Source organism: Colobus angolensis, unplaced genomic scaffold (genome assembly GCF_000951035.1).
Source record: "Colobus angolensis palliatus isolate OR3802 unplaced genomic scaffold, Cang.pa_1.0 Scaffold79, whole genome shotgun sequence".
In the NCBI taxonomy this organism is placed as follows: Eukaryota; Metazoa; Chordata; class Mammalia; order Primates; family Cercopithecidae; genus Colobus; species Colobus angolensis.
Window position 1 is genome coordinate 1,063,578 of NW_012121709.1, and position 21,000 is coordinate 1,084,577.

The 21,000-nt window shown below is 46.3% G+C and overlaps 1 protein-coding gene across 1 annotated transcript in view; it reads left to right on the forward strand.

Annotated features, from left to right (window-relative positions):
• Window positions 1-6,143: 6,143 nt before the first annotated feature.
• Window positions 6,144-21,000, forward strand: part of OAS3 (2'-5'-oligoadenylate synthetase 3, 100kDa) — a 24,910-nt gene continuing 10,053 nt past the window's right edge. Inside the window, exons 1-7 of the mRNA XM_011928675.1 lie at window positions 6,144-6,408; window positions 9,282-9,564; window positions 12,237-12,412; window positions 14,481-14,719; window positions 15,678-15,831; window positions 16,595-16,939; window positions 18,454-18,736. Coding sequence (XP_011784065.1) covers window positions 6,232-6,408; window positions 9,282-9,564; window positions 12,237-12,412; window positions 14,481-14,719; window positions 15,678-15,831; window positions 16,595-16,939; window positions 18,454-18,736 — 1,657 coding nt within the window. The 5' untranslated portion in view covers window positions 6,144-6,231. The remainder of the gene's footprint in view (window positions 6,409-9,281; window positions 9,565-12,236; window positions 12,413-14,480; window positions 14,720-15,677; window positions 15,832-16,594; window positions 16,940-18,453; window positions 18,737-21,000) is intronic.

Below are 21,000 nucleotides of genomic sequence, written 5' to 3' on the forward strand. Positions count from 1 at the left end.
AAAACACAATAACATAAAAGTAATAAAAACAAAACAACTGCTATTTACTCAGTGCTTATCTGATGCCAGCCACTTTGCTAAACCTATGAATGCATTATTTACCCGTTGCTACAGATGAGAGACTTGAGGTTCAGACAGGTTGAAGTCATTGTGCCCAAAGTCACACAACTGGTGAGTGGCAGAGCTGGTATGCAAACCCTAAACTGCCAGCCTTCAAAGCCTATGCTCTTAATCTCTACCCTGCTGTCTTAGTGCTTCCTTGTCCATTTAATTAAGCTCCATATGCACACATTCCCTGCCCTGCTTTGCTGTACAGTCCCAGGCAAGTCACTTAGCTTCTCTGAGCCTCAGTTTCATAATCTGTTAAATGGAGGTAATGCAGATAATTCCTAGTTGTGATGAAGAATCAACATAGAAATCTGCCATTTCCAGCCTATTATGCAATTCCTCAAGCACTGTGACTCCAAGTGGCATCAGCTCCTGGAAGAACACAGTCTTACTGTCGTTCCCTCCTTTGTCAATGGATCCCCCCTTGAACCTCGCTCTATCCCTGCTCTCAACCCCCATGTACTGCCAGCTGATTAAAGAAAATATTTTTTTAATATCATAAGTGTCATGAGTAAGGTTTCTTAGTGTTGATGTAGAAGAACAAAACAGAATTGTGAAATGAGAATCACTGCAGCTATCATTAAGTCCCACCTACCTGCCCAGCAGTTGCTAGATTGGCCAAGTTTTCCCCGTGAAGGGCAATATAGTAAATATTTTAGGCGTTATGGGCCATCCAACCTCAGTTGGACTCTTCATCTCTGCTGTTGCTATAATGCAAGCAACCATAGACAATATATAAACAAATGGGTGTAGTGGCATTTCAATTAAACTTTATTTATGGACACTGAATTTCATAATTTTCATGTCACAGAATATTCTTCTTTTATTTTTAATATTCTTCTATTGATTTTTTTTTCTTAACCATTTAAACATGTTAAAAAGTACAACAGTCGGGTGCAGTGGCTCACACCTATAATCCCAACACTTTGGGAGGCCAAGGCAGGCAGATCACTTGAGGTCAGGAGTTCGAGATCAGCCTGGCCAAGATGGTGAAACCCCGTCTCTACAAAAAATAGAAAAATTAACCAAGTGTGGTGGCAGGTGCCTGTAATGCCAGCTACTCAGGAGGCTGAGGCAGGAGAATTGCTTGAACCAGTGAGGTGGAGGTTGCAGTGAGCCAAGATCATGCCACTGCACTCCATCCTGGGCTACAGAGCAAGACTCTGTCAAAAAAAAAAAAAGTACAAAAACAAGCAGAGGCTGGACCAGATGCGGCCCATGGGCCATAGTTTGCCAGTTTCTTCCAACATTTCATTAATAAAAATTTCCAAGCAAACAGCCACATTGAAAGAATTTTACAGTGAACACTCATATACTCACCACATAGATTTTACAATGAAAGTTTTACGGCACCTGCTTGATTGCATATCTACAATTTCTTCATCCTTCTATCCATCCACGAATCCAACTTATTCTTTTGAAGCATCAGAAGATTCTTTTTCTGCCGGGCGCAGTGGCTCACTCCTGTAATCCCAACACTTTGGGAAGCCAAGGTGGGTGGATCACCTGAGGTCAGGAGTTCGAGACCACCCTGGCCAACATGGTGAAACCCCGTCTTTATACTAAAAATACAAAAATTAGCCAGACATGGTGGCACACACCTGTAATCCCAGATACTGGGGAGGCTGAGGCAGGAGAATCGCTTCAACCCAGGAGACGGAGGTTGCAGTGAGCCAAGAGCGCACTGCTGCACTGAAGCCTGGGTGACACAGCAAGACTCTGTTGAAAGAAAGAAAAGAAAGAAAGAAAGGAAGGAAGGAAAAAAGGAAGGAAGGAAGGAAGGAAGGAAGGAAAGGAGGAAGGGAAGGAAAGGGAGGAAGGGAAGGAAAGGGAAGGAAGGGAAGGAAGGGAAGGAAGAAAGAAAGAAGGAAAGAATATTCTTTTTCAAAAAGAAACCAGCAGCAATGTCTTCCTGGGACAGTACAAGGTGGTGAGTGAGTTGGCTAAGCAGACAGGCAAAAAGAGAGAGTCGCCTGTAATCCCAGCACTGTGGGAGGCCGAGGCAGGCGGATCACGAGGTCAGGAGATCGCGACCATCCTGGCTAACACGGTGACACCCCGTCTCTACTAAAAATACAAAAAATTAGCTGGGCATGGTGGCGGGCGCCTGTAGTCCCAGCTACTTGGGAGGTTGAGGCAGGAGAATGGCGTGAACCTGGGAGGCGGAGCTTGCAGTGAGCCAAGATCACGCCACTGCACTCCAGCCTGGGCAAAAGAGCGAGATTCCATCTCAGAAAAATAATAATAATAATAATAATAATAGAGAGAGTATCTGTAGGTGGATACTGGCACCTTTTATATATAGGCAACAGGCAATAGTTTTCCAAGGAGAACAGCAGATGATTTGCTACTGTATCAACCAAGAATATGTTTGACAGTAGTAACAGAATGTATAACAGACATTCTTAGACATTTTGTTACACCCACAACTGTGGCTGACCTGTCCAGATATGCCTTCTAATTCCAAGCAAACCAAGAAAAACCCTCTGCTTAAGATTTTATCTAATCATGAATCCAACATTTTTTCACTTATTTGCTTATTAATTTTTTGTCCATCTTCTCTTGTTAGAATATAAATTCCATGAGAGCAGAGGCCTTTTCACTTACTCACCACACATGTTCTGTGCTAGACAAGTGCCTACCATAAAGAAAACACTCAATATTTATTTATTTATTTATTTGTTTGTTTATTTTTGAGCCAGAGTTTCACTCTTGTCGTCCAGAGTAGAGTGCAATGATATGATCTCGGCTCACTGCAACCTCTGCCTCCTGGGTTCTCCTGCCTCAGGCTCCTGAGTAGCTGGGATTACAGGTGCCTGCCACCAGGCCCAGCTAATTTTTGTATTTTTAGTAGAGACAGGGTTTCACCATGTTGGCCAGGGAAGTCTTGAACTCCTGACCTCAGGTGACCCACCTGTCTTGGCTTCCCAAAGTGCTGGGATTACAGGCATGAGCCACCGCACCCAGCCTCAATAAATATTCATAATAAGAAGGAATAGATCTGTTTTCCACATCTCATAAGTTGTCTTTTATATCTTTCTTTTCTATGTCTTGCTTTCCTGTAATCTTGGGTAATTTCCTCCATTCCATCTTCCAGTTTACCAATTTCATCTTCAGGTATATTTATTCAGCCTATCTATGGAGAAGGTTTGGTTTTTCTGTTCATCTTTGGTTTTATTTTACATTATTTTTTCACTTCCAATGTGATGGTCATGGCAGTTGATTTTCATAACTTCTTATTTCACGGATATGATGAATAATTATGAATACAATGAATAATTATAATGGATATAATATCTAATCCCTCTGAGGATGTTAACTAAGACCATCTTAGTGCAATTTGTACTTCTAAAACAAAAAGCCACTAGGTAATTAGCAAAGAACAGAAATTTATTTATCACAGTTCCGGAGGCTGAGAAGTGCAAGATAAAGGCTTCAGCAGGTTAAGGCCTGTTCTCTATGCTTCCAGGATGACACCTTGAAAAATGCTGTGTCTTTTGGAGGGGAGGAACGCTATGTCCTCACATGGCAGAAAAGCAGAAGAGAATGAACCCATTCCTGCAAGCTCTTTTCATAGTGGCCATAATCCATTCATGTGGGCAGAGCCCTCATGACACAAACACCTCCTGTTAGACCCCGCTTCCCAAGTGCTGCACTGGGGAGTAAGTTTCCAACACATGAATTTTGGGGGACAAATTCAGACCATAGAAGACTCCTTCTCCTTTATTGATTATTTTAATGTCCTTACATGTGAGTTTTTATATTCATAGCATTCAATCTCCCAAAATAATCTGGCACCTTTGGATGTGTGGTTTTTGCTCACTGGGGATGTTCTGCTTGTCTCCCTGTGAAGTTGGTACCTTCTTACTGCATCTAGAGGCAGAGGTGAGAAAAGAGGAAGTGCCAGGAACGAGTCTTCTGCATACAGGGCTTCCTGTTCTTTCCGGATGTGGCCAGGTATGCTGGGTACTTCCCTGCCTCTGCCCCACCCTCACCGCTCCCTCCTTAAACAGGCATCTCTGCCGCCTGTTACTCAACACAGAAAGGTTGGCGGGGGAGACCGCATGTCTTTAGAGGCTGTCATTACTATGCCAGCACAATTGACAACCATGACAGTTAACCTAGGGTCTCTTCTCCTTCAATCCACTGCCTAGCGCCTGCAGCCCCTCAGATCCTTTCCACTCTGCATAGGCACCCCCTCCTCTATGCGTTTTGGCTGCAATTTCCTCCTTCATCCAATCCCATATCTCTATCAGGGATCTCAGTTTCCGGTTTATCTAGGGCACCTCTGGTTAGGACCCAGCAACATTATTAAAGTTTTTCCATCTCTTTCCTGCCACTTCTAGAGGCCTGGGATGAACGTTGAAGGCTTGTGTATATGTTCAGTCCACCATCCTGACCCAATATTGACTCTTCTGTGTTCCATCTTCTAAAAATGCCTCAAATGTCCTGTTCCCTTGACTGCACTTTTTCTCAGTTTCCAACCCTGTTGATTTCCATTATGCTTTTAATATATCTTTGCTGCTATTTTAATAGAATTTTGAGCTTGTGTTCAATCCACTATCTTGAATAGAAAGTTTCTAAAGCGGCCTGTGACTCAGGAAGAAGACTGTGATTAATGGACAAGCATGAAAATCATTCCTGAATCCCTTGACTTAAATCCCCGCCACAACACCTGGCCTACAAAATAGTCTCCTGCCCATACTTGAATATTCCAAGTGATGCAGCATTCACTACCCAAAATACTGCATACTACATATGTTGTGGTGTACATACTACAGACCCAGCATCTCTCCCTCTGGTTGACCATGACCTCTGAAATTCACACTCTAATCCTATCTATTTCCTTTCAGTTAACATGCAGACGTCAGGAAGCACTTGTTAAGACTATTACCTGAAAAGTACTCAGAGGCAGAGTAAATGCTGGGTCCCGGCGCAGACAGGAGAGAGGACCTGCGAGTTTGTTAGTAAGATGGGGAGGAGGAGATAGGCTATGGCTTGGACCAGGCCTGGAAGAGAGCTCAGGCGTGCAGTCTCTGGGAACCTGGGTGGAGAAGCAGCCAGAAATAAGCAGAAAAAGGAGGAGACAGGCCATGAAGATAGAAGTGCAATGGTCCTGGATTCAAATCTCCACTCTGCAGCTTATAGCTCACAGTCCGTTTAGCTTTGTGCCTGTTCCAAGAGGATTTCCCTATTGCAGCTTTACAATGTTTTAATATGTAGTGTTATTGTGCAAGGTACCATTCTAAACTGACTGACTTTCCTTCCTCCCTTCTCCTCCAAAATAATTTTTAATTCTTGCAGACAGACTTTAGATCGTGTGTTTGAAGTTTTTAAAAATGGAATTTTTATTGGAACTGCATTACACATATAAATTATTTAGGAAGAGTTGGCTTCTGAAGAAGGCAGCTTTGTGGGCTTGTGCTGGGTTTGAATCCAGCCAGACAACTTTCCAGCCGTGTTACCTTGGGCAGTTACCTAGTTCCTCTGTACCTTGACTTCCTCGTCTGTCAAATGGGTGACGGTAATAGCACCTACACCATGGTCGTTGGGAGGAGTCAGTGAGAGCCTCCAAGTGTGCTTTATTATCATTGGTGCTGGTAGTGGTGTTTAGAACACATTCCTCAGCCAGACGGCAACATAGGAGTTCTCCGTTTATTAAATCCTGAATTATTTTTTTTTCATGTAAAACCTGTACATTTCTGAAATGCTCAGAGTATGTTACTCAATATGTACCCATACGTTCTGTGGACCTGCTTCTGTCAAGATACTTTGTTAGGTTGTGATTAGTTCGTTGCAGCTGATGGTTGCAGGGACGGCTGGAAGCAAAGAGATGAAGGAGAGGAAGTCGTAGCTGGAAAGGGAACCAGGAAGTGGGTGCCAGATCCAAGAGCTGCTAGAAAGAAACGAAACTGAAAGCAGGGAATTTCCCAAGTTTGGGGAGGAGTAGAGAAACCTAAGGAAGACAGAACCTGCAGTGCCGGTCCCCATTTCATGCCACTCTCTAGACCGAGGACCTAGGTCCTGGCGAGCTGGGCGTGGTGCGGAGAGCCGAGCAGGGAAACCAGAAATCTAAAGGCCGCGCCAGAACCCTGCTTCCCCTTGCAGCTGCGCCAGGTGGCCATGGACTTGTACCGCACCCCGGCCAGCGGGCTGGACAGATTCGTGGCCACAAGGCTGCAGCCGCGGAAGGAGTTCACAGAGAAGGCGCGGCGCGCCCTGGGCGCCCTGGCCGCTGTCTTGAGGGAGCGCGGGGGCCGCCCCGGAGCTGCTGCCCCGCGAGTGCTGAAAATCGTCAAGGTGAGGTGCCGCCTCGGGGTCTTTATGTGTCCAAAGGGGACAGTCCTGGGAGGACGCTTAAGCCTCACATAGCGTTACGGTGGGGGTGGCTTTTATCCACTTGTGCACCTCTCATTCATTTCTTTAACAAACACTTCCAATGTGCCAGCCCTGTGCTAAGTCCCCTGAACATACGAGCCAGGTAGGTACTCTTAAGTCTGCTTGACAGATGGAGAAACTGAGGCACAGAGCGGCACAGTGACATGTCCAATCCTGTAAGAGGCCCAGCCAGGATTCAAATCCAAGTAGCCTGATTCCTGCATCTCTGCTCTCAGAGGCTGCCTCTCATCCATTTGCATTCACTCACTCACTCACTCATTCACCCACTCATTCAGACAGGCTGGGGGCCTCACACTATGCCAGACCCTAAGGATACGGAAGTAATAATACTCTATAACAGCCAGAATAGCGCAATTTATTGAGACATTACCAAATAACAATGAAAATTATCTCATTAAATGAGATTCAGTGAGGTAGGTATTATTGTACCTGTGTTATGGATAGGGAAACTGAGGCTAAACGCCAAACTACTGCTCTGAGTCACTTCTTTTTTCTTTTAGACAGGGTCTCACTGTGTCACCCAGGCTGGAGTGCAGTGGCACGATCTTGGCTCACTGCAACCTCTGCCTCCCAGGCTCAAGTTATTCTCATACCTCAGCCTCCCAAGTAGCTGGCACTACAGGCACACACTACCACTCCTGGCTAATTATTCGCTTTTTTTTTTATAGAGATAGAGTTTTGCCGTGTTGCCCAGGCTGGTCTGGAACTCTTGGGCTCAAGTGATCAACTTGCCTTGGCCTCTCAAAGTGCTGGGATTACAGGTGTGAGCCACCATGCCCAGGTAATTTTTGCATGTTTTGTAGAGATGGGATTTCACCGTGTTGCCCAGGCTCCAGGTCACTTTTTGTCACTTAAATACAGCCACACTGCCACTGTGATCCCAGGACACTCGCAGATTCAGGGAGGAGACAAGTCATGAGCTACCTTATCCTCAGGGTAAATTTGGGGGTACCAGGGGTGGATGGACCGAGGGAACCTGGGTGTGCTAAAGCAGATTTGGAGGTTGTCAGGAGAGGGAGTGAAAACACAGAGTAGAAATGGCCTCAGAGCACCTAGTGGTTTCCTGGGGCTGACTCTCAGCTTGGGAGGTGGGGAAGGAGGACAGACTTGTTGCCTAGGAGGTGTGAAGTCCCGTTTCTATCTCGGAGACAGACAGGAGGGATTTCTGTGCAGCAAGAGAAAGCCCTGGCATCCTTAGCTTCCCTGGAAAGGGGTACAGCAGGCGGGGGGTCTTGAGCACAATCTCTGTGTGCTTTCATTTCCTCCTTTATAAAGTGAGCACTGTGCTTTTGCTTCCTCTTTTGTAAATTGGTACCTTACTTCCGGGGCTGTGAGGAAGGTTCAATGAGATGAAAGTGTGTGAAACGTGCAGGAAGTGCCCAGCCTGTAATATACTCTCTTCCCACTTTGTCAGCAGCCCCCACATTGTGGGAGCTGGAAGTAAAAGGACTGGCATAATCATCGGGATAAGTAGGGGGTCCCAGTTTGGGGCAAGACTTGCTCCTGGAGGGCTCCATCCTGGTTCTTGTTGTTTACTGGCTGTGTAACTCATTTCACCGTCTGAGCCTCACTCCCCATATCTGCAACCACATGTAACTACATCACAGTTGTTTTGTGTTGGACGTGAGAGTAGAGACGTCAGATCCCAGACACAGAACAGTGGCTCCGACAATGTTTAGGAGTTTCTTTTCCAAATCCTCAGGTTGGAAGCTTTGCTGAAAGAAACACTGATCACACAGGTCTCAGAAATTGAGTCATACCACAGTTCTGTACAAAGCTTGCGAACAAATGCTATACAAAGCATTCTGAGTAAAGATTGCGAATGTGTGTTCTGCAAAGCAGAATTTGTTTTACCTTCGGTCTTGAGTTTTTAAAAAGTTAGTTGCCAACATTTAAAAATCATGGCTATAGGCCTGGCACGGTGGCTTACTTGGCCTGTAATCCTAGCACTTTGGGAGGTCAAAGAGGGCAGATCGCTTCAGGTCAGAAATTCAAGACCAGCCTGGCCAACATGGTGAAACCCCATCTCTGCTAAAAATACAAAAATTAGCTGGGCGTGGTGGTGCACACCTGTAGTCCCAGCTACTCGAGAGGCTGAGGTGGGAGAATCGCTTGAACTCATGAGATGGAGGTTGCAGTGAGCTGAGATGGTGCCACTGCACTCCAGCCTGGGCAACAGAGCAAGACTTTGTCTCAAAAATAAAAATAAAATAAAAATTATGGATTTAGCCCAGCACAGTAGTGCATGCCTGTAGTCTCAGATACTTGGGAAGCTGAGGCAGGAAGATCACTCGAGCCCAGGAGTTCCAAGCTACAGTGAGCTACAATCGTGTCTGTGAATAACCACTGCATTCCAGCCTGGGCAACATAGCAAGACCCTGTCTCTTTAAAAAAAAAAAAATGTAAAAACTAGCCAGGCATGGTGGCATGTGCCTGTAGTCTCAACTACTTGAGAGGCTGAGGCAGGAGGATCACTCGAGCCCAGGAGTTCAGGGCCGCAGTGAGCACAATTATGTCACTGCATTCCAGCCTGGGTGACAGAACAAGACTCTGTTTCTATGGGAAAAAAAATCATGGATTTACATATTAAAATTGCTTCTCTTGAAATCTCAAGCCTGGCTACCCTGGACCCACATTCCCACGTGGCTTCAACATCTAGAACCATGTGGCCACAGTCTCTCCCCAGCACCCTCACTTCACTTAAGTCGCCTGCCAGGTTGCAAGGCCACTAGAATTGGACAGTATGAAATTCTGAGTTGTTTTTCTTTGCCCAGGGAGGCTCCTCTGGCCGGGGCACAGCTCTCAAGGGTGGCTGTGATTCTGAACTTGTCATCTTCCTCGACTGCTTCAAGAGCTACGTGGACCAGGGGGCCCGCCGTGCAGAGATCCTTAGTGAGATGCGGGCATTGCTGGAATCCTGGTGGCAGAACCCAGTCCCTGGTCTGAGCCTCAACTTCCCTGAGCAGAGCGTGCCTGGGGCCCTGCAGTTCCGCCTGACATCCATAGATCTTGAGGACTGGATGGATGTTAGCCTGGTGCCTGCCTTCGATGTCCTGGGTGAGGGGTTCCTGGACTGTTCCAGGATTGGGGGCAAGATCACTGGGAACAACACAGGACTTCCAATTCTAGCCCAGCCACCGACTTGCTATGTGACCTGGGCCAGCCTCTACCCCTCTCTCAGCCTCAGTCTGGGGACTAAACATATTGGACTTGTGCCAGACAAAGGCAGAGAAAGCCCAGTTCCTCCTGGATCTGTGGTCCTGCTGTCAAGGAGCTTGGCCCTCCCACAGGCATCTGGTAGTTTCCCTCAGCCACTGCCTGGAGCAGTTACTGCTCAGCCCTTCCACAAATATTCCCGAAAGCTAAGCCAAGTGGACACGTGGCTAGCAGTAGGGGCCTGGGGACAAAACCAGAATTCTGCAAAATCTTGTATTTTATCTTGAAAACATTAATGTGATTTTTGCATTCTTCGTAATATACCTGTGCTTGAGTTAAGATAAAAATAATGTCTTTTGTGTCCTCATCCGTAAAATGAGGATAATACCAATGGGGATATTAGTAATCTTATCGAGTTGTCAGAAGAATTAAATGCATTAATATATGTAATCAAGCATAGAAGTGTGCCTAGTGGGCCAGGCGCTGTGGCTCGTGCCTGTAATCCCAGCTTTGGGAGGCCAAGATGAGAGGATCGCTTGAGCCCAGGAGTTCAAGATCAGCCTTGGCAAAACAGCAAGCTCTAGTCTCTACAAATAATAATAATTAAAAAAATAGCCAGGTGTAGTAGTGCATGCCTCCCTGTGGTCCCAGCTGCTGGGGAGGCTGAGGTGGGAGGATTGTTTGAGCCCAGGCAGTGGAGGCTGCAGGGGGCTGTGATTTTGCCACTACAATCTGTCTAAGACTTCTTAAAAAAAAAAAAAAAAAGTCTAGCATGTGATAAGGGTTGTAAGAGTGTTTGCTATTATTATTTCTATTATTGTTGTTGTTTCTATTATTATTGTTATTATTATTATTATTTACCTTGATGATCTGGGGGATAGCTTTATCCTTTGGGCAGGTAGCCACATCCCCTATGCCTGGTACCCCATGCCTAGTGTAGCCACTTACTAGGTACACACACACACACACATTTTTAAGACAGGGTCTTATTCTTACCCAGGTTAGAGTGTAGTGGCATGATCTTGGCTCACTGCAACCTCCATCTTGGGTTCAAGCAATCCTCCCACCTCAGCCTCCCGAGTAGCTGGGACTACAGGCATGCACCACCATGCCTGGCTAATTTTTTTTTTTTTTTTAAGAGATAGGGTTTCACTAAGACCAGCAGTCTGGTCTTGAACTTTTGGGCTCAAATAATCCACCTGCTTCAGCCTCCCAAAGTGCTAGGATTATAGTCATGAGCCACCACACCCGGGCTGGGTACACATATATTAATCATAATGGTTACCACTTATTAAATGCTTAACTATTCCAAGCACTTGACATGTTTTATCTCATCAATTCTTCACAACAAGCCTATGAGGTCTGTACTGTTTCAGCTTCAATTTCACCAATGGGGAAACTGAGGCTCAGAGACATACAGTGACCCACCCAAAGCCACACAGCAAGCAAGTGCTAGCAGCAACCTCAGGGAATTATGGAGAGTGTTTACTTCTCCCAAGTCATGCCCGTGGGAGTGGTGGAGGAAAACGTGCATCCTGTAAAGTCTACCGGCTCTGACTTTTCAAATCCTGACTCCATCGCATGCTGGCGGTATAACCTTAAGCAAAGCATGGAATTTCTCTGTGCCTCAGCTTCCTCAGCTATCAAATGGGATGAAGAACTGTACTTGCCTCATAGGGTTGTGGTGGAGATACATGTAAAGACCTTCTGTCAGTGCCCAGTATGCAGTAAAATATAGATAGATAGATATAGATTTTTTTTTTTTCTGATCTCACTCTGTGCCTCAGGCTGGAGTGCAGTGGCATGATCTCAGCTCACTGCAACCTCAGCCTCTTGAGTTCAAGCGATTCTCATGCTTCAGCCTCTGGAGTAGCTGGGATTACAGGCGAGTGCCACCATGACTGGCTAATTTTTGTATATTTTTAGTAGAGATAGAGGTTCACGATGTTGGCCAGGCTGGTCTTGAACTCCTGACCTCAGGTGAACTGCCCACCTCGGCCTCCCAAAGTGCTGGGATTACAGGTGTGAGCCACAGCCCCAGGCCTGTAGTAAAAAATATCAACAACCACTGCTAAAGGATCAGGGCTTTTTGCCTTTTATTGCTTGAGCATCATTTTCCTCTCCGTGACACCTCTTAATTAAGGGTATGTAGAGTGGTGTTTTGAGGAAGGCTCATGGAAGGAGAGAGTTGCCAGGCTGCAGGTACTGCTGACTCAGCTGGAAGCCTCTTTCCTGTTTAACCATCTTAGAATGCAGCTGCTCTTCTTTGAGCTGTTGCTCCAAGGACTGCCTGGCCGTTTGGGAGGGAGGGACTCTCCCACTGCATTCTGGAGTGCCGCTTTTCTTCCAGACTCCTGAAAAGCTCCGGGCTCTCTTCCCATTCCCCCGACTCCCATGTTGCCAGATTTCTTCCCCTCCAAATTCTTCGCATTCTCTCTCAGTGCCCCAGGCTGAGCTCAGCAACCTCCATCCTGGGTTCAAGCAATCCTTCCACCTCAGCCTGTGGGCTGCCCACCGCCCTCCGTCCTGTGTCCTCAGTGCCCTTCCTAACTCACAGCGCTTCACACCAACAGGTCAGGCCGGCTCTCGCGTCAAACCCAAGCCACAAGTCTACTCTACCCTCCTCAACAGTGGCTTCCAAGGGGGTGAGCATGCGGCCTGCTTCACAGAACTGCGGAGGGACTTTGTAAACATTCGCCCAGCCAAGTTGAAGAACCTGATCTTGCTGGTGAAGCACTGGTACCACCAGGTGAAGCCCCCTTGGGAGGGTTGCTCCAGACATATGACTATTTGCTTTGTACTTCCATAGTTGTGAAACTGTTGTCATACATTTAGTGGCCATTCATGTTCTCTTTCTGGGAATTATCTGTTTATGTACCTTGTGCATTATTTTCTCCTGGGTTAGCTGTCTTGTTATTGATTTGCTGAAGCTCTTTATATGTTGTGGATACTGATCCTTATTTAGTTAATATAATGCATTCTTCCAGTATTCTTCCAGTCTGTGACTTGGGCTTTTGCTTTGTTTAAAGGTTATTTATAGGACAAAATATTTAAATTTTAATGTACTCAGATATATCCTTTGAAAAATGAGTTATTCTTAGTGTATCTTAAGAAGGCTTTCTATCCTGCCAGGTGCAGTGGCTCACGGCTGGAATCCCAGCACTTTGAGTGGCCAAGGCAGGTGGATCACTTGAGGTCAGGAGTTCAAGACCAGCCTGGCCAACATGGTGAAACCCTGTCTCTACTAAAAATAAAAAATGTAGCCAGGTGTGGTGGCATACACCTGTAATTCCAGTTACTTGGAAGGCTGCGGCAAGAGAATCACTTGAACCCAGGAGGCAGAGGTTGCAGTAAGCCAAGATTGCACCACTGCACTCCAGTCTGGGTGACAAAGCCAGATTCCATCTCAAGAAAAAAAAAAAAAGAGGTCTTTCCCTATCCTGACTTTGTAAAATGACTCTTTCATATTTCCTGCCACCGTATTGTTTCCCACTGTATTTCTGTTCATATTCAGGACTTTGGCCTGTCTGGTATGGTATGAGGAAATGTGGAGGTGGTACACCTCCCTCCCCAGCCTCAGGGATGCTCCCTTGCTCTGTTCATGTTTGTTGCCAGACTCTTACGCACTGGGGAAAGTGTGCCAAGTCTATGCCTGGAGATGGGGGAACAGGCTCCCCTAAAATCTTGCAGCACATGGCTTAGTCATTCTGATGGACCAGTCATCATAAGCAGTCTATCTAGGAGATTCTGGATTCCAATTCTGGCTCAGCCATCTTCTTGCTGTGTGACCCTGGACAAGTTCCTAGCCTTCTCTGGGCCTCTGTTTCCTCCACTTGCACATAAATAAATATATGTGTTGGTAAATCTTACGCAGGTTCTTTCCACATAAGATTCTCCAGGGGCAGAAAATGCTAATAGCCTGGTACTTCTTAAAAGGGCAAACTGCTGGATATGGTGGCTCATGCCTGTGGTCCTCTCTACGCAGGAGGCTGAGGCGGGAAGACCACTTGAGCCCAGGAGTTCAAGGCTGCAGTGACCTATGATTGAGCCACTGCACTTCAGCCTGGGCAACAGAGCAATACTCTGTCTATAAATTAAGTAATTAATTAATACAACTATGGAGTCAGCCTGGTTGGGCATTAGAAATTCTATCTTGGTCTGGGTGGTGGGTACACATGTGCACTCAGGTGTGTTTATCACCCCAAAGACAGAGGGTGAGTGGAGGGAGTGTGGAGATGCTGGGTGCTTCTAGTCAGGTGGGTCACCTTCTGGCAAGCTGAAGCATCCCCTCTGGAGTTACTCAGAGGCCTGGGATTCTCCCTGGTACATGGAGATCCCAAGTATATGGTTCACAAATAGAAATCATGCATTTTGGGATGGGGGATAGACAGCTGGAGTGAGGAGGGAAGGACAGAGTCCTGGCCCACTGCCCCACCCCACTCCAGGGGTGAAAGGGCGACAACTTGGTGCCCTTCTCCAACCATCCACGGAACTGGGACCCCAGATCTGCTTCACCTTTATTTGAGGATAGGTAGCAATTTGAGACTACCCTTGGCTTCTCTCTGACTGCTCCTTGCCTCCTTGGGACTTGAAATTTACACCCCTCCCTCCCACCACTCCCCCATGATACGAGCCAACCACTTTGCTGAAGCTACCAGTGAGGGCTGGTGAGAAATGCCACTTGTTCTTGGAACAGGCTTGGAACACAGCATCTTGTCTCAGGCTCAGCCTGGAAGGTCCCCAGTCTGGTTCTGCAGAGAGCTGGCTCTCTTTCCTCTCCTTCATCCTTCTGAGTCCCCTGCCATGCCCTCTCACAGGTGTGCCTACAGGGGTTGTGGGAGGAGACGCTGCCCCCGGTCTATGCTCTGGAATTGCTGACCATCTTTGCCTGGGAGCAGGGCTGTGAGAAGGATGCTTTCAGCCTGGCCGAAGGCCTCCGGACTGTCCTGGACCTGATCCAACAGCATCAGCACCTGTGTGTTTTCTGGACTGTCAACTATGGCTTTGAGGACCCTGCAGTTGGGCAGTTCTTGCAGCGGCAGCTTGAGAGACCCAGGTACCTCCTAATAATACCTGTTCTCCTGTCCTGGGGCCAGGGGGAGATAATTAACAAGGACAAAACCGGTCGCATCTACTGAGTGCTTGGGTGTAGGCCAAAGCTAAATGCTGCATGTACATGTTTTAATTCACTGGATTCAGCCCAGATGCAGCACATTAGAATTACCTGGGGGAGTTTTAAAAAATATACCAGTGCCTGACCCCACATGTTTTATGTGTGAATGTTTTGCTGATGTATAGCAGAAAGTGCATGTTCTGATGAATGTGTGAAGACTGCATACTTTGAAATCATCACCCAGATCATGGTAGAATATTTCCAGCACCTCGCTGGTCCCCTCTCAGTCAGTAACCTTCCAAAATAACCCCACTTACACTTTTAGGATTACAGTTGTGCCTTTTCTTAAATCTTATTTAAATGGAATCATGCCACATGTACTTTTGTGTCTGGCTTCTTGTTCTGTTCTCAAGATTAAGTCTTTGAGATTCAGCTATATAGTTGTGGATCATTCTTTTTTGTTGCTGTATAGTATTCCATTGTGTGAATTTATCAAAATATGTTGTCCATTCTACTGATGATGGACATTTGAGTTCTTTCAACTTGGAGCTATTACAAATAGGGCCATTATAAACATTTTTGGACTTTTTTTTGGTGCATATGCGTATCTGTTGGAAATATACCTAGGAATGAAATTGCTGAATTGTAGGATGTAACTCAAGAGCCCTTGAGAGTGGATCCTGGTGTCTTGTGATTCCAACGTGCAGCCAGGGTTGACAATGATAAGCAGGCAATGTTGTTATCCTCATTTTGCAGACGAGGAAATTGAGGCTCAGAGAAGGTAAATCATTTGTCCCAGGTCACACAGCTGGAAAGTAGCAGAGATGCAATTGGAACCAGGTCTGTTTCCCTCTAGAGCCCTCTTGCTAACCAGAACCTTCTTGTCTCTCTGAAATTGCAGGCCTGTGATCCTGGACCCAGCCGACCCCACATGGGACCTGGGGAATGGGGCAGCCTGGCACTGGGATTTGCTAGCCCAGGAGGCAGCATCCTGCTGTGACCACCCATGCTTTCTGAAGGGGATGGGGGATCCAGTGCAGCCTTGGCAGGGGCCAGTAAGTGAGGGGGTCCCAGGACCCTTGGGTTTTGCACTTTGTTTATGTGTCCAATGTTTCCTGAGCATCTACTATGTGCCATATGGTGTGGAACAGGCTTTAAAAAGCAGGGGTGGCTGGGCGTGGTGGCTCACGCCTGTAATCTCAACACATTGGGAGGCTGAGGCGGGCAGATTACCTGAGGTCAGGAGTTCGAGACCAGCCTGGACAACATGGTGAAACCTCGTCTCTACAAAAAATCCAAAAATTAGCCAGGCGTGGTGGTGGACGCTTGTAATCCCAGCTACTCAAGAGGTTGAGGCAGGAGAATTGCTTGAACCAGGGAGGCAGAGGTTGCAATGAGCCGTGATCACTCCTTTGCACTCCAGGCTGGGTGACAGAGCAAGACTCCATCTCAAAAAATACATAAATAAATAATAATAAAAATTCACAGGGCAGCAGGCATGTAAAACGGTCTTATCACCAAGCTCAAGCTGAAACTGCCCGGGGGAAGGAGCCCTTTGTTTTTCTGCACCTATGGTCTGCTTACCAGGCCTTTCTGCCCATAACAAGGGCACCCATTTTGCTGTTTTTCCCTTCAGAAAGGCACCTGTTTCAACTCTGCCCAAAGATGCCAGGTGGGTTAGCTGTGGCCCTCCCACTTCGCCTCTCTAAGCCTCAGTCACCCTGACTGTACGAAGGGCGGGAGCTGGGGAGAGAAGGCGCTGGGTTGATGCAGAAACCTCTGCACCTGGCTGAGGCAGCTCCTTCAACGACCTTCCAGGGCCTTCCACGTGCCAGATGCCCAGGTTTGGGCCATCCCATCCAGCTAAACCCTAACCAGAAGACCCCTGAAAACAGCAAGAGCCTCAGTGCTGTGTCCCCAAGAGCAGGGAGCAAAGCACCTTCATGCCCAGCTCCTGGCCCCGCTGGGGCAGCCAGCGTCGCCCCCTCTGTGCCGGGAATGGCCTTGGACCTGTCTCAGATCCCCACCAAGGAGCTGGACCGCTTCATCCAGGACCACCTGAAGCCAAGCCCCCAGTTCCAGGAGCAGGTGAAAAAGGCCATCGATATCATCTTGCGCCGCCTCCGTGAGAACTGTGTTCACAAGGCCTCAAGAGTCAGCAAAGTGAGTTGGGCCAGTGGAGACACGGGGGGACCCTCTCGAGGGGTCAGCGTGGGAAAGGGAAGGAGATACAGCAATGGAGCTGAGGTTGGGCTGGGGAACTGCACGGCCCGGGAAGGATGATTTGCTGGCTTAAATAAAATATATTTAAGTGCCAGCTTAGATTTTCTTTTTTTAATGATAAAATTTTTAAAACACTATTCGAGAATCAGATCACTCGTCTCCTCAGCTCAAAATTCTCCATGGTTTCACAGGGTGCAGAGGCCTCAAGCCCTGTAGGGTGGGCCCTGGTCTCCCTCTGGCCTTGACTTACTCCACACTGGCCTCCTGGCTGCTCTGAGCTTACCAGGTTCACAGGCCCATTCAAGGCCTCTGTAGTGGCTGTTTTCTCTTCCTAGAAGAGAATGAGAATTCTCTTCCCCATCCATTTGTCTCTCTCTCTCTCTCTCTCTCTCTCTTTCTCCTCTTCAAGGTTCTTGATCCGATGTCCTCTTCCACTGAGGCCTGACCACGCAATTTAAAATTGCAGTCTTGCCCGGGCACGGTGGGTCACGCCTGTAATCCTAGCATTTTGTCAGGTCAAGGTGGGTGGATCACCTGAGGTCAGGAGTTCGAGACCACCCTGGCCAACATAGTGAAACCCTGTCTCTACTAAAAATACAAAAATTAGCCAGGCATGGTGACAGGCCCCTGTAATCCCAGCTACTCGGGAGGCTGAGGCAGGAAAATCGCTTGAACCTGGGAGGCAGAGGTTGCAGTGAGCTGAGACTGTGTCACTGCACTCCAGCCTGGGTGACAAGAGTGAAACTCCATCTTAAAAATAAAAATAAATAAATAAAAATAAAATTGCAGTCTTGCACTACCAGCCCCCTTTCTGCTCTGCACAGTGCTTAGCATTTTCCTTTTCTCCCCCAGCCAGCATGTAAGTTCCAGGAGAACAGAAATTTTGTATCCTCTCCTGTTCTTTCCTTCCTGCAACAAACATTTAGTGAGCACTGACATGTACCGGGATATGTGTGATATCCCGTGTGATATCACATTACATGTAAGTGCTCACTAAATGTTTGTTGGAGGAAGGAAAGAAGAAAAGAGGGAGGGAGGGAGGGAATTGATGGAAACAGGGCAACAGAGCGCAACTGCAGGCCCTATTTGGCCTTGGGACCTTAATTTGCAACTGTTGGCCCAGATGTGCAGTCAGTAGGCGCCGCAGAGAGTAGGCTAAAATGTCTGGTCGCTGCCCCTACTCAGCTCCGCCTCCATTATCTGTTGCTGCAGATTGGCCTGACTTAGCTCAGGTTTCATGGATCAGAGGGCAGATGCAGGCAGTTACAACTTGACTCTCTGTCACAATTCTAAGAGGTCACAGGACCCATGCAGTCAGCCTCTGTCATAGAGCCCAGACCTGACATCAGTGAGAGGGCAGGTTCCAGGCTGTAGATGGGCGCAGGTGATGGGATCGTAGTCTGACTCCCAGGCTCCTAGGAGTTCCCTGGTCTGAGCTGTGCTTCCCTCCCCAGGGGGGCTCATTTGGCCGGGGCACAGACCTAAGGGATGGCTGTGATGTTGAACTCGTCATCTTCCTCAACTGCTTCACGGACTACAAGGACCAGGGTCCCCGCCGCGCAGAGATCCTCGATGAGATGCGAGCGCAGCTAGAATCCTGGTGGCAGGGCCAGGTCCCTGGCCTGAGCCTTCAGTTTCCTGAGCAGAATGTGCCTGAGGCTCTGCAGTTCCAGTTGGTGTCCACGGCCCTGAAGAGATGGACAGATGTTAGCCTGCTGCCTGCCTTTGATGCTCTGGGTGAGGGCGCCCAGCATGCCACTTGGAGAATGATAGGGACCTCAGGTGCCCATCTAACTGGGGTGCCTGCCTCCTCTTTGTGATCTTAATTCTCCTACTTGACCAAGCATTGAAAACGACTTTGAGATATTGAAAGTAATCATCACCATCAAATCTTACAACTATTTAGTGCTTTAACTTTACAAAGATTTTAATTATGAAACGTTTCAAGCATACAGAAAACTACAGACATCACACACCCATGTACCCCAATTCAGATTTTAAAAATGCTGACAGTAGGCATATCTGCTTGGTAATTTCTTTAAAGAAATTTCTCATGTTATAATTTTCTTCCTTATTTTAAAGGGTTTACTTTATGGTTCAATTTTTTTTTTTTTTAACTTTTGGAGGTGAATCTTAGCTTAGTAATTGTCAGTTTTAGTCAACTCAATTAAAGCTACCGATTTCCCTTTCAGTACCACTTTAGCTACAGGGTAAATCTTTGGTTTGACATGTATAATTTTTATCCTCATTCCGGTCTAAATATTTTGTACTTTTAATTATGACATCATTGTTTGTTGTTTCATCCATGAATATTTGGAAGTAGCTTTCCAAATGAATGTTTTGGGGTTTTGTTTGCTTTTGACATTTACTTATTATCTTTTTTAAAACTGTAGTCAGAAAACATACTTTATGTGATATCAATTATTTGGAATTTGTTGGCATTTCTTAGGTTGCCCATGGTTGAAAAGAATGCATGCTTTCTAGCCAGGCATGGTGGATCACACCTGTAATCCCAGCACTTTGGGAGGCCAAGGCGGGTGGGTCACTTGAGTTCAGGAGTTTGAGACCAGCCTGGCCATAGTGAAACCCTGTCTCCACTAAAAATACAAAAATTAGCCAGGCGTGGTGGCATGCACCTGTAATCCCAGCTACTCGGGAGACTGAGGCAGGAAAATTACTTGAACCTGGGAGGTGGAGGTTGCAGTGAGCTGAGATTGCACCACTGCACTCCAGCCTGAGAGACAGAGTGAGACTCCATCTCAAAAAAAAAAAAAAGATCGCATGCTTTCATTGCTGAATGTAGACTTCTATGTAGGTCCTTTAGATCTAGTTTATGACCTTTTGCTCAGATAATTTTTTGTTTAGTCTCTCAATTTCTGAACGAGATATCTTAAAATCTCCTACTCAGAATGGAGACTTATCCATTGTTCCTTGCAATTCTGTGAAGTTTTGCTTCTAATATTTTGAGGCTATGTTATTGAGAACATATACGCACATAATTATTATACTTTATTGGATTGTACTTTTTATTATTAAGTAATAATCTTCATTACTTCTAAACGTTATCTTTGTCTTAAAGCCTTTTGTCTGATATTAACAGAGCCGCAGTCCTCTTTTGTTGGCATTTTCCTGATGTACACTCTCCACTCTTTATTTCCTAGTATGTGTTATTAAATTGTACCCTTTATAGGCAGCACAAAGCTAAAAGACAAAAATGAAACAAGCAACAATGATATAATAATTTACACGGGTTTAATAGTATCTTGGAACTAAACTACCAGACACTAATAATAGGGGAGACTGTTTCTTTTGTTTTTGTTTTCACAGTCTGTGCAAATTAAAACCTATTAATATAATTAACAAATTTTTTCACCATTGCTACTTGATTTCCAGTTCTTCCTTCTGGATTCATTTTCCTTCTTACAGAAATACATCTTTAGTACTTTTTCAGAAAGGGTTTATGAGTGACAAATTTTTCTCAGACTTTGTCTAAAGTCCTTTCTGTTTCACCTCCATGCTTGAATGGGATGCTTGACACTTGTTTTCCTTAGTTCTGCTGTCTTGTTACCTGTTGTTGCTGATGAGAAGTCTCTGTCAGTTCTTCATTTTTTGTTAACGATCTTTTTGTTTGTGTGCGTGGTTTTTTGTTTGTTCATTTTGTTTTCATTTCCCTTTTGTTGGCTTTTAAGACTTTCTCTTGGTTCATAGTATTCTTCAGCTTCTCTTTGATGTATCTGTGTGTGGATTTCTTTTTAATGCGTCCTCTTTGAAATGTGCTGTCCCTCCTGAATCTGAGAGCTCAATTCTTCCTTTAGTTTTAGGGAGATGTCTTCCAATAGCTCTTCGAATACTGCCTCTCCCCTATTTTCTCTATTCTCTACTTCTGGAACTCCTGTTAGATAGTTTCTTATCTCATCCTCCATGGCTTTTCATCTCTCTCTCTCTCTTTTTTTTTTTTTTTTGAGGTGGAGTCTCGCTCTGTGGCCCAGGCTGGAGTTCAG